This window comes from Zeus faber (genome assembly GCF_960531495.2).
Source record: "Zeus faber genome assembly, chromosome: 2".
Taxonomy (NCBI): Eukaryota; Metazoa; Chordata; class Actinopteri; order Zeiformes; family Zeidae; genus Zeus; species Zeus faber.
In genome coordinates, this window is record NC_137189.1 from 48,663,404 (window position 1) to 48,675,837 (window position 12,434).

General features: G+C 41.0%; 1 protein-coding gene across 1 annotated transcript; it reads right to left on the bottom strand.

Moving 5' to 3' along the window:
- Nucleotides 1–5,516: 5,516 nt before the first annotated feature.
- LOC307227432 (heparan sulfate glucosamine 3-O-sulfotransferase 5) lies at nt 5,517–7,142 on the bottom strand (the record flags this gene model as incomplete). Its single annotated transcript, XM_079996743.1, has 2 exons — nt 5,517–6,447; nt 7,036–7,142. 2 exons carry the CDS (start codon nt 7,140–7,142, stop codon nt 5,517–5,519), a joined length of 1,038 nt encoding a protein of 345 aa, XP_079852869.1.
- Nucleotides 7,143–12,434: the final 5,292 nt, after the last annotated feature.

The following is a 12,434-nucleotide window of genomic DNA, read 5'->3' on the forward strand; positions in this document are numbered from 1 at the left end:
AAGGTGCATTACACCTAAATACTGATAGTTTTAAATATTTATTACATCTAAATACTGATAGTTTTAAATATTTATTACATCTAAATACTGATAGTTTTGAAGGTGCATTACACCTAAATACTGATAGTTTTAAATATTTATTACATCTAAATAATGATAGTTTTAAATATTTATTTCATCTTAATACTGATAGTTTAAAATATTTATTACATCTAAATACTGATAGTTTAAAATATTTATTACATCTAAATACTGATTGTTTTAAATATTTGTTACATCTAAATACTGATAGTTTTGAATATTTATTACAACAAAATACTGATAGTTTTAAATATTTATTACATCTAAATACTGATAGTTTTAAATGTTTATTACATCTAAATACTGATAGTTTTAAAGGTGCATTACACCTAAATACTTATCGTTTTAAAGGTTTATTACATCTAAATACTGATTGTTTTATAGGTGCATTACACCTAAATACTGATAGTATAAATATTTATTACATCTAAATACTGATAGTTTTAAAGGTGCATTACATCTAAATACTGATAGTTTTAAAGGTTTATTACACCTAAATACTGATAGTTTTACATATTTTTTACATTTAAATACTGATCGTTTACACTAAATACTGGGGTTTATTACACCTAAATACTGATTGTTTTAAAGGTTTATTACATCTAAATACTGATAGTTTTAAATATGTATTACATCTAAATACTGATAGTTTTAAAGGTGCATTACACCTAAATACTGATAGTTTTAAATATTTATTACATCTAAATAATGATAGTTTTAAATATTTATTACATCTAAATACTGATAGTTTTAAATATTTATTACATCTAAATACTGATAGTTTAAAATATTTATTACATCTAAATACTGATAGTTTTAAATATTTGTTACATCTAAATACTGATAGTTTTGAATATTTATTACAACTAAATACTGATAGTTTTAAATATTTATTACATCTAAATACTGATAGTTTTAAAGGTGCATTACACCTAAATACTGATCGTTTTAAAGGTTTATTACATCTAAATACTGATAGTTTTATAGGTGCATTACACCTAAATACTGATAGTTTTAAATGTTTATTACATCTAAATACTGATAGTTTTGAAGGTGCATTACACCTAAATATTGATAGTTTTAAATATTTATTACATCTAAATAATGATAGTTTTAAATATTTATTACATCTAAATACTGATAGTTTTAAATATTTATTACATCTAAATACTGATAGTTTAAAATATTTATTACATCTAAATACTGATAGTTTTAAATATTTGTTACATCTAAATACTGATAGTTTTGAATATTTATTACAACTAAATACTGATAGTTTTAAATATTTATTACATCTAAATACTGATAGTTTTAAAGGTGCATTACACCTAAATACTGATCGTTTTAAAGGTTTATTACATCTAAATACTGATAGTTTTATAGGTGCATTACACCTAAATACTGATAGTTTTAAATATTTATTACATCTAAATACTGATAGTTTTAAAGGTTTATTACATCTAAACACTGATAGTTTTAAAGGTGCATCACACCTAAATACTGATAGTTTTACATATTTTTTACATTTAAATACTGATAGTTTACACTAAATACTGGGGTTTATTACACCTAAATACTGATTGTTTTAAAGGTTTATTACATCTAAATACTGATAGTTTTAAAGGTGCATTACACCTACATACTGATAGTTTTGAATATGTATTACATCTAAATACTGATAGTTTTAAAGGTTTATTACATCTAAATACTGATAGTTTTAAAGGTGCATTACACCTAAATACTGATAGTTTTAAATATTTATTACATCTAAATACTGATAGTTTTAAATATTTATTACATCTAAATACTGATAGTTTTAAATATTTATTACATCTAAATACTTATATTTTTGAATATGTATTACATCTAAATACTGATAGTTTTAAATATTTATTACATCTAAATACTGATAGTTTTAAATATGTATTACATCTAAATACTGATAGTTTTAAATATTTATTACATCTAAATACTGATAGTTTTGAAGGTGCATTACACCTAAATACTGATAGTTTTAAATATTTATTACATCTAAATACTGATAGTTTTAAATGTTTATTACATCTAAATACTGATAGTTTTGAAGGTGCATTACACCTAAATACTGATAGTTTTAAATATTTATTACATCTAAATAATGATAGTTTTAAATATTTATTACATCTTAATACTGATAGTTTTAAATATTTATTACATCTAAATACTGATAGTTTAAAATATTTATTACATCTAAATACTGATTGTTTTAAATATTTGTTACATCTAAATACTGATAGTTTTGAATATTTATTACAACAAAATACTGATAGTTTTAAATATTTATTACATCTAAATACTGATAGTTTTAAATGTTTATTACATCTAAATACTGATAGTTTTAAAGGTGCATTACACCTAAATACTGATCGTTTTAAAGGTTTATTACATCTAAATACTGATTGTTTTATAGGTGCATTACACCTAAATACTGATAGTTTGAAATATTTATTACATCTAAATACTGATTGTTTTAAAGGTGCATTACATCTAAATACTGATAGTTTTAAAGGTTTATTACACCTAAATACTGATAGTTTTACATATTTTTTACATTTAAATACTGATCGTTTACACTAAATACTGGGGTTTATTACACCTAAATACTGATAGTTTTAAAGGTTTATTACATCTAAATACTGATAGTTTTAAATATTTATTACATCTAAATACTGATAGTTTTAAAGGTGCATTACACCTAAATATTGATAGTTTTAAATGTTTATTACACCTAAATACTGATAGTTTTAAAGGTGCATTACACCCAAATATTGATAGTTTTAAAGGTGCATTACACCTAAATACTGATAGTCTTAAAGGTTTATTACATCTAAATACTGATAGTTTTAAAGGTTTATTACACCTAAATACTGATAGTTTTAAAGGTGCATTACACCTAAATACTGATAGTTTTAAAGGTGCATTACACCCAAATACTGATAGTTTTAAAGATTTATTACACCCAAATACTGATAGTTTTAACGGTTTATTACACCCAAATACCGAAAGTTTTAAAGATTTATTACACCCAAATACTAAACGTTTTATAGGTTTATTACACCCAAATACTAATAATTTTAAAGTTTTATTACACCCAAATTCTAAAAGATTTATTTCACCAAAATACTGATAGTTTTAAAGATTTATTACACCCAAATTCTAAACGTTTTATAGGTTTATTACACCCAAATACTAATAATTTTAAAGATTTATTACACCCAAATACTAATAGCTTTAAAGGTTTACTCCACCTAAATACTATTTTCTGTCTAACGACTAATTGTTTTAGGTATGAGGATAGAGATGGTTAGGGTTAGGGTATCGTCCATCTTATCCATGTGTCACAGGCGCTGTCACGAAAAACCAGGGGTTCTAGGACTGCGGTCCTGAAACTGCAGCCTCCTCTATTGCAGGAACATTCTACTCACAATGCCCTCCCATGCTGCCACCTTATCTCCACCCGACTCAACCCCGTTGAGGATGCATTTTGTTCGGGGGTCTGGGGCTCCTAGAGCGTCAGAGACCTTTATTCCTGCATTGAGGTGAATTTCTATGCAAGTAAATCACTAAATATGGGGCTGGCAAAATATATTTAAAAACACGTCCAGCTTACCTCAAGCGGTCATCCTCTCACCTGAGCCCTCGAGTAAAACAAATCTACCATAGTGTTCATGTTACATACAAGCCTAGTGGCTGCACACACCATGTATCTGAGTTTCTGTGATTCTGTAAATACAAATCTGTCATTTAATAAATCATTAATGCAAGAGATTCCAGCTCATTCACAGCCTCCCCACTCGCAGCATCCATCCGGTGCCGTCTCCACCCGTAGTGGTAGAGCCACACTAATAATTTGTCAATTTGAAGCATTTCGCTGCCTCTGCCTGGCTTGGAATAACACGTATGGAATGATGTAGTTACCCCCCCAAATGAGTGAATCAAATCCAAATATATGTTTTCGGTTCTTCACAGCAGCCACCCTTTGCCTGGACGACAGCTCTGCAGAGTCCTGGCGTTCTTCTCTCCCAGCGCCGCCTGGAATGCTTCTCCCACAGCCTCCCAGCTCATCCCCAACCCAACCCCAAAATCTCGTCGTGTTGGGAGGGTTAAAAAGGGTGGAGCGCGATCGAGACCTCTCTGTGTGGGGTTTGCATGTCCTCTGATAAATACTTATAAAAACATTATTCTACTGGGAGTAAAAAAAAAAGCCAAGCCATTCAAAATACTCACTCGGTTCATATTATTCAAGTATTCAATGTTAAAAAATATTAGTAAACAGTAAAAAGTTATCGCTTTGAAACATAGCCGTGTAAAAGTACTAAGTCTCCTTAAATGGAATAATAATGGTAAAAATACCCCCAAAATTGTACTTGAGTAGTAAATGACTGAAGGACGCCTTACAACAACACATCACTAGGGGTCAGCAGCATCTCAAAGCTCCTCCAACCCAAAGTGCCAGCTCCAATAAAAACAATTCAGCTCTCAAAGGTTTACATGTTCTTTAATTAAATCTTTTTTTTATTTTTCCTCGAACAACACACTTATGATACAGGATGAGTATTTGCACATTAACAGACTTTATTTTCATTATAGAATAAACAGTTTGGTTCGACAAGAAGGGTCAGATGGGTTTTTCGTCGTTTCTTTTTTTTTTTTTTTTTGCTGGACGCGGCGCCCGGGGGTGGGGGGGTGAGAAGCGACAGAATAACAACACAACACAATCTCACTTCGGGTCGTGTGCGATCGGGCCCGACGTATGGGGTTTTTCGACCTCTGACCTTTACGGCTGATCCCCCGGTCGGCGTCTGTGTCGGTGGATAAGTGGACGGAGAGGAAACACCGAGATGAGCACCGCGTGTGTCCCGACACGATGGCATGAGGTGTCACGACGGTATCTTGTTGTCTTGGTTGCAACATGCAAAATGGATGAAAAAAAAAACAAACAAAAAAAAAAACCCAATATGACCCCCCCCCCCCCCCAAAAAATGGCTGCCGTCATTTCCTCGTTGTGATTCGTCGTGAAAGGGCGTCGCAGTCAAAGCTTATAGTAACAGCGCGAACGTGGGTGTGTGATCATATTTAAAAGGGAACTAATGGCTGAGATAAAAAAAATCATCTCCCGGCTTCATCGCACACTAAATTAAGGGAATTTTTCCGACAGGGACGAGGATGAACAGCGGAGTTATTTGCAAGTTCGACCGAACCGTTGAACCTGGTATTTTTTTATTTTTTTAAACCGTCACACCTGCTGACAGAACAAACGCACATCGATTTCCTCTAATATTTGGTCACGTCGCCATTCTTGTAATAACTTGGGTCAAAGTGCTTATCACATCCTTTCAGATATCACCGCGCTCGGCAGAATTTCTCCGAAAAACGTGTTTCGGGGGGGGGGGGGCTCACGGCCAGCTGAATGTCCTGCCGGTGATCTGGTAGAACTTCTGATTGAAGGGATGGAAAAATCTCTGCAGTTTGGCGACCACGGAGGCGTCCACCTCCGGGTGCGTGCGCCCCTTGCTGCCGGCCAGGCACTTGTTGAAGACGATGTTGAAGCGCAGGCAGTAGAACCCCCGGGTGGCGTTGAAGTACAGGTTGTACTGGCTGATCCGGGAGGGCAGGTTGAGGAAGCGCTCCACCAGCTGCAGCTCCGGCAGCGGGTCGCTGATGAGCCGGTCCCCGTCCACGATGTGGAACTGCTCCACCGGGAAGAACTTGAGCCAGCGCTCCAGGTGCTTGGTGTAGATGCTGGTCCGCACGGCCTTGTACTTGGTGTTCACCTCGCAGGTGCCGGCGTCGACGGCCAGCGTCTCGAACTTGTGGTAGGTCTTGTTCTTGCGCTCCTTGCCCTCCAGGACCTGCGTGTAGTCGGACACGGCCCGCGTGGTGGGCTCGCGCACGATGACCAGCAGCTTGATGGAGGAGTTCATCTTGAAGATGCGCTCGGGGACCTCCTCCGTGATGAAGTACGCCGGGCTCTTCTCGATGGTGATCTGGTGCGGGAAGGAGAAGGGCATCTTGCCGCGGTACCAGCCCATGCCTCGGGCGTAGTTCTGGTCGTTGTCGAAGAAGTGGATCTCCTGCGAGGCCTTGACCACCGCCGGGTGCAGGTTGAGCATCTCCAGCAGCGCCCGCGTGCCCCCCTTGCGCACGCCAATGATGATGGCTCTGGGGAGCTGCTGCACCAGGTTGTGCAGGCGGATCTGCTCCTTGGTGGCATTGCCTTTGCGCAGCTCGTGCAGCAAGCCGCGCTTGAACTGGAGGCTGCGCAGGGGGATCTGCTCGGGCTCCGGCGGCGGCGCTCTGCTCTCGATGGGACAAATGGGCTGAAGCCTGGAAGAGGAAGACGAAGAGGAGGAGAAAACGCCACTTCAGGCTGGCTCACACAGTGATAACATGTTACATATACAGTATACTGTACATGACATACACAATAGTAGCAAATCTTAATTTACCTCTCAATTATCTACTTACAATGAGGGATCTATATATATATGTAGATCTTCATGTATATATATATACTGTATGTATGTATGTCTATTTGTATGTATAATTGTCATGCGATTAGTTTATTTGTCAAGACAGATGCCCATCAATACAGATAATGCACCAGAATCACCCGTGTGTGTGTGTATATATATATATATATATATATATATATATATATATACACACACACACACACACACACACATATCCACACACAGATACATATATACTCTTCACATATACATATATATGTGCTATATAAATGTAAGGTCTGTAATCTGTATAAATATGTGTACTGTGTAATGTACAATCCAATTTGAATTTAAGTGTATTAATAAAAATAGCAATAATAATAAATAGCTAAGAACACACACACACACACACACACACACACACAGACACACACACACACACACACACACACACACACACCTATCCAAGGTCCCGACCCGGGCCACGAGGTAGAGGATGCTTCCGACAGCCAGGCTTCCCAGGACGAAGAGCTTCTGTCTGAGCAGCGCCTGCTGTTTGAAGAGCATGGCCCTCCATCAATCTTCAGGACTGCGTCTTCAGCCTGCACACACAGAGACACGCTAACGTTTATTAACACACACACTCCATCACGTCCTACAAGTGATTAGACCCCACTCCCACTGCGCGGTAAGTGCTGCACGGCCATTAAAGCCAGCGCCGGCGAGAATTTATTTATATATTCCTGCCAACGCCAGCGTCTGATCAGATCAGAGCGCGGCGTCGGGCGGCTCGGCCCGCTGCCAACGCCTGCTTCTCACTTGGGAGGAGGACACTTGAGACGGCATCGTATTCGGCGCTGACACAAATCTGTTTTATTCCCCGAGCTGAACCTTATAAAAATTATATATACGTGTATTAAAAAAAACACTTGTACTTGGGTGGGTGCTGAGGTGGTTTATCCTTGAATTTATCTGAGGCGTCCTTGATGAGCCGGCGTCGCCCTCGTAAAGAGGTGATTTATGAGTTTAACACCGTTGGAACTCAGAGGTTTCTGCTGCGCGGAAAATATAAGAAACGCTCGGATCTTTCCCACCATTACAGACCACGGGGATGAATACGGACTGATAAAGTCAGCGGCTGTTTTTTGGATATTTGGACTGCGTGCTTGGTTTTCTGTTGGTTTTCTCGGCATTTGTCAAATAATTCAAATAATTATATCAAATAATTATAATTAAAAAAAATTATATCAAATAAAGTTTTGTATTTCTATGGAACTGAAAAAATCTAAAATGAAATATAATAATAAATACCAACCAGTCATTTTAATTCGGATCTGACAGAAGCGACAGGGCATGCATCATTCTACACCCTTTTCTAATAAACAGCCAAGGTATTTGTCTATTTGTGTTGACTCTTTTTGGACTATAAATTGACCTTAATTGCACAACCGCAGATGGAACTTGAGCGTTTTGGGATGCGTTCCATGACGGTGCATGTGAATGTGTGAACCAGTTCACGACTCCTTTGACCTTCAAAGAGACACATCATTGCGGTCAACAGGGGGCAGTGAAAGCTTTTCTACGGATGGAGCTCAACGCTGTTTTCCACACAACAGGAATGCATAAACGACACAGACGTTGAGGTCTGTTCGTTTCTGGGGTTTTTTTCCATTGAGCCTGCTAACGCCACGGAGGCATCCCATCATGAGGCGAACTCATCGGTCTCTCCGGTGAAGGTGTGTGACCGTTTCTCTGTTCCGATAGTTTGCCAAAATGGGAAAGGGCCCGTGAACAAAACAAAGCCACACCATCCCAGTCTGCTCTGTGGAACTCCAGCACAGAGATACATAAGAATGTTTATGACACAGTGACAACCTATGATGGAAACTAGCAGAGAAAATATTTCTTTGTAAATATAAAACATATATAGCATATAATATATTGAAAAAATAACTAAAATTTAATTTTTTTTTTAACTCTGTCACAATTGCACAATTGCACAGCGATGCTGAGTGGTGTTGCCTTTTGATCGGTACCATTGAGTTCTGTCGGGGCATCGAACACTTTATTATAGTTCATGATATGAATCGCTCATGCTCTGAGCCATACATACGCTGGACATACTGCACGAGAGGATTAAGAAAATAAATCGAAAGTTCTGAACCTTGGTGCCGCTTGACCCTTTGGTTTTAGTTTTTTTTGGTTTTTACTTCCACTCTGGTCCGGAGTGTATTCCACGGTCGCCGAGTTTATTCCAAAGTGCGGAGCTGACCAGGCGACCAGCTAGAGGCCCCGACACCTAAATGAATTGCTGATGATTGAAAAAGGTAAATAAACAGATGACTCAGCATTCGACACCGTGAGATCAAGGTTGAAAGTTTATTTTTGGTATTTGCTGTCAGAGGTGAGGATCCACTTTCCTGTTTGGGGCCAGATTAATGATACACTAGCAGGAAGATAGACTCATTTGAGCTGTTACAGAAAAATAAGAAAATATTATAGTGCTATTCAAGAAAAAAAAGGCAGTTTTTTCCTTCCAAAGCAAGAATCCAATATGTTTTTATTTAAATAACGTACAGCTGACTACTTAAATATAAAGGGTCTACCTCAGATCTAGGAAGCACTCGGCGGACCGCGTGAGGTGGACCGGAGGGGCACGGCAGGCCCGCGAGCCACAGTTTCCCCACCCCTGTTTGACGTCAACGATGTATATATTTTGGGCTTTTCCGCGCCCGGACCCGCGGATACACCTCCCCTGGGCCTCGGCCTCATCCCCATCCTCTCCCTCCCGCCCAGCGGCAGGTGAACCAGCCTGAGCACTGTGAACCAGACCTCCCCCGGGGGTCATTACTCAATTAGAGAGGAGGAGGAGGAGCAGGAGGAGGAGGAGGAGGAGGAGGCCCTTACACAACCTGACCCAAATAAAAAGAGGGGAAGAGGCTCCGGGGGTTGGAGACGAACAACCAGAGGCTACAGACGCCGCAAGAAAAAGGGCGGGACCTCAGCGCGAGGGGGGGACCTCAGTGAGTGTCCTGAAATCGTTCGCAGGGAACCATTGTGGTCGAGACTCAGTGTCAGTAACCACCCGGAGAAGAATCCAATCCACCCAACCGCCGCTCAGAAACGATTATAGAAAGAAATGGAACAGTGCTCGGAAAGGCTCCTCGTAAAAGGCTCCTCGGAGCCCCGACACGAGGCCTGTGGAGTCTGATGCAGGAGAGCTTTGAAAATCCAAACGGAAATGGAATTCCGTAAATTGGGCGCTGGCGCCGGAGCGACGGAGGCCAGAACCCTGACGCCGCTTCCGCATTTAGAGCCGCGGGACCTCGGGACAAATCCTGGTACCAGGGCAGCTAGCGGTGTGATAAAACTTGGAGCCATTCGGTTGGAGGTCATTCCAATCTTTATAAAAAATCGCATGTATGTAGAAATGTAATATCGTTGTTCTGCTTGTAAGCTATTTTTGGGAAGTAGCCAATTAAAACGCTGGCTGATTCAATCAAGAGCAAATGAGGTAAAACCGAGCGGTACGCGGCGCAAAGCACTGCCAGCGGGTCGTCAAAGCATGAAATTAAAATTAAAAAAAAAAAGGGAGCCAGAGATATGGCGCCACATGAGCTCCGTCTGTGCGTCTCTCCTCCAAAATGACAGGTGTACGGTGCCGCCGGTGACACGAGGGACGGGACACGCCTCCACCGGAAGGGGCGGCGGCGAGTTCGTGTCCCGTGCGTCCCGATGATCCGCCCGACGCGGCGCTCGAACCGACCTTCTTCAGCAAACGTCACTCTGAGCCACACCAGACGGAGAGGAATGACCCGCCAGGCGCTGGTTCTGCTTCTGCTTCTGCTTCTGGCTCAGAGGCCTCGAAATGCCCCGGGGCGTTCATGCCTCCTGAGCGTGTGGATCCACAACAGGTTGTTTGTTTTGTTCAACAACGACATTCGCCGCTGACTCCACCCGGGCGAGACCTCTGTGCTCATGACAAAATGAAAGCGCGGATGGAAGCTGAGGGTCCTGTCGTTCACTCGGTCCACTGACGTGAATCGAGCATGAAGGCCGGGCGGAGAACGCCGCGAGCCGCCCGCTTTGTTTTTGGCCTTTTTCTCGGGATTTAAAGCTTTTCAAAAAAGCATTTTGTTTTGAGAGAGAAGCCTCTGCGTTGTTCTGACATCTGTTCTAACCAGCGCGACCACACTTTGGTTATAGCCAAGGCTCATAAAAAACAGTTTTTCCGCGACATTCGAGCCACCTCGGGGAGCATTTAAAAAAAATGTCTGCTATGGTGCTCCGGGGCCAAATTAGCGCCGCCTTCAAACCCTGCGTGTCTGACAAACCTGATGCTTCTGTTGAAAAAGACTCGAAAAAGACTGAAGAAGTATTTTTGTGCTCGCCCGCCCCACTAACATATCTGCACAATGTATTGTGTCGTAGATGTCATTTTAAATGGATAAAATTGCCCAATTTTAACTCAATAACTCAATAACCCATAATGGCAAAGTGGAAACATGCTTTTCGATTTTTTTTTTTGCAAATTTATGACAAATCTAAAACTGAAATCTCTCCTTTACGTCAGTATTCAGACCCTTGTGCTGTGGAACTCCAAACTGTGGTCAGGTGCAGCCTGTTTGCTTTCGTTATCTTTGAGGTGTGTCCGGACCCTGACTGGAGTCCACCCGGGAAAATTGATTGGGCAATTAACACTGCGTGTCACGACCAAAACAAAGCCATGAAGTCCAAGGAACTCGCTGTAGGCCACGTCTAAAGCTGCCAGTGTTCCCAGGAGCACAGTGGGCTCAACAATTGGGAAAATGGAGGATGTTTGGAAGCACCAGGACTCTTCCTAGAGTCGGCCGGCCGGCAAGAAGAACCTCGGTCAGGGAGGTCAGGGAGGCGACCATGAACCCAACGGTCACTCTCGGAGAGCTTCGGAAGTCCTCTGCTGGGACGGGAGAACCTGCAGAGGACGACCATCCCTGCGGCGCTGCACCACTCAGGCCTTTATGGCAGAGTGTCCAGCCGGAGCCACTCTTGAGTAGAAAACATTTGACAGCCCGCTTGGAGTTTGCCGAACGGCATTTAAAGGACTCTGAGAGCAGGAGCAACGAGATTCTCTGGTCTGACGAGACAACAAATGGGAGGGTCTGGGCAGAGCTTCAAGCACTATGTCTGGCCAACACCGGGCACCGCTCATCACCCGGCTCATACCATCCCTGAAGCGTGGTGGTGGCGACATCATGGGGGTGCTTCTCAGCCTAAGGGACGGGGAGACCAGTCAGAATTGTGGGGAGTATGAATTACAGAGAGGTCCTTGAAGAGGTCCTTGAAGAAAAGCTGCTCCAGAGCGCACGCAAGCTCAGACCGGGGCGACGGTTCACCCCTCTGACGGTCCGTGAGCGACCAGACTTAAACCCCATAGAACATCTGCGGAGAGAGCCGAAGACGGCGGCTCGCAGACGGAGCTTCCCACCCGATCCGACGGCGCTTGAGAGGACCTGCCGGGAAGAATGGGATGAACTTCCCAGATCCAGGTGTGCAAAGCTTGTGCAGTAGAGACTTCCCCAAGAAGACCCCCAGCTGTGAATGCTGCCACAGGGGCCTCTACCAAATAGTGAATTACAGGTCTGAAGACATACTGTACTCAATGAGAGATTTCAGTTTTGGTTGTTTAATAAATAATAATAAACGTTTTCACTTTGTCATTATGGGTTATTAAGTGTAGATTGATAGGCAAAAATGACAATTTTATCCATTTTAAATGTTTCCATTTGAAATTACAATAAAGTGTGCAACAATTGAAGGGGTCTCAATACTTTCTGCATGTACGTATCGATATGATTGCTCCTACAAGTTCTATATCCA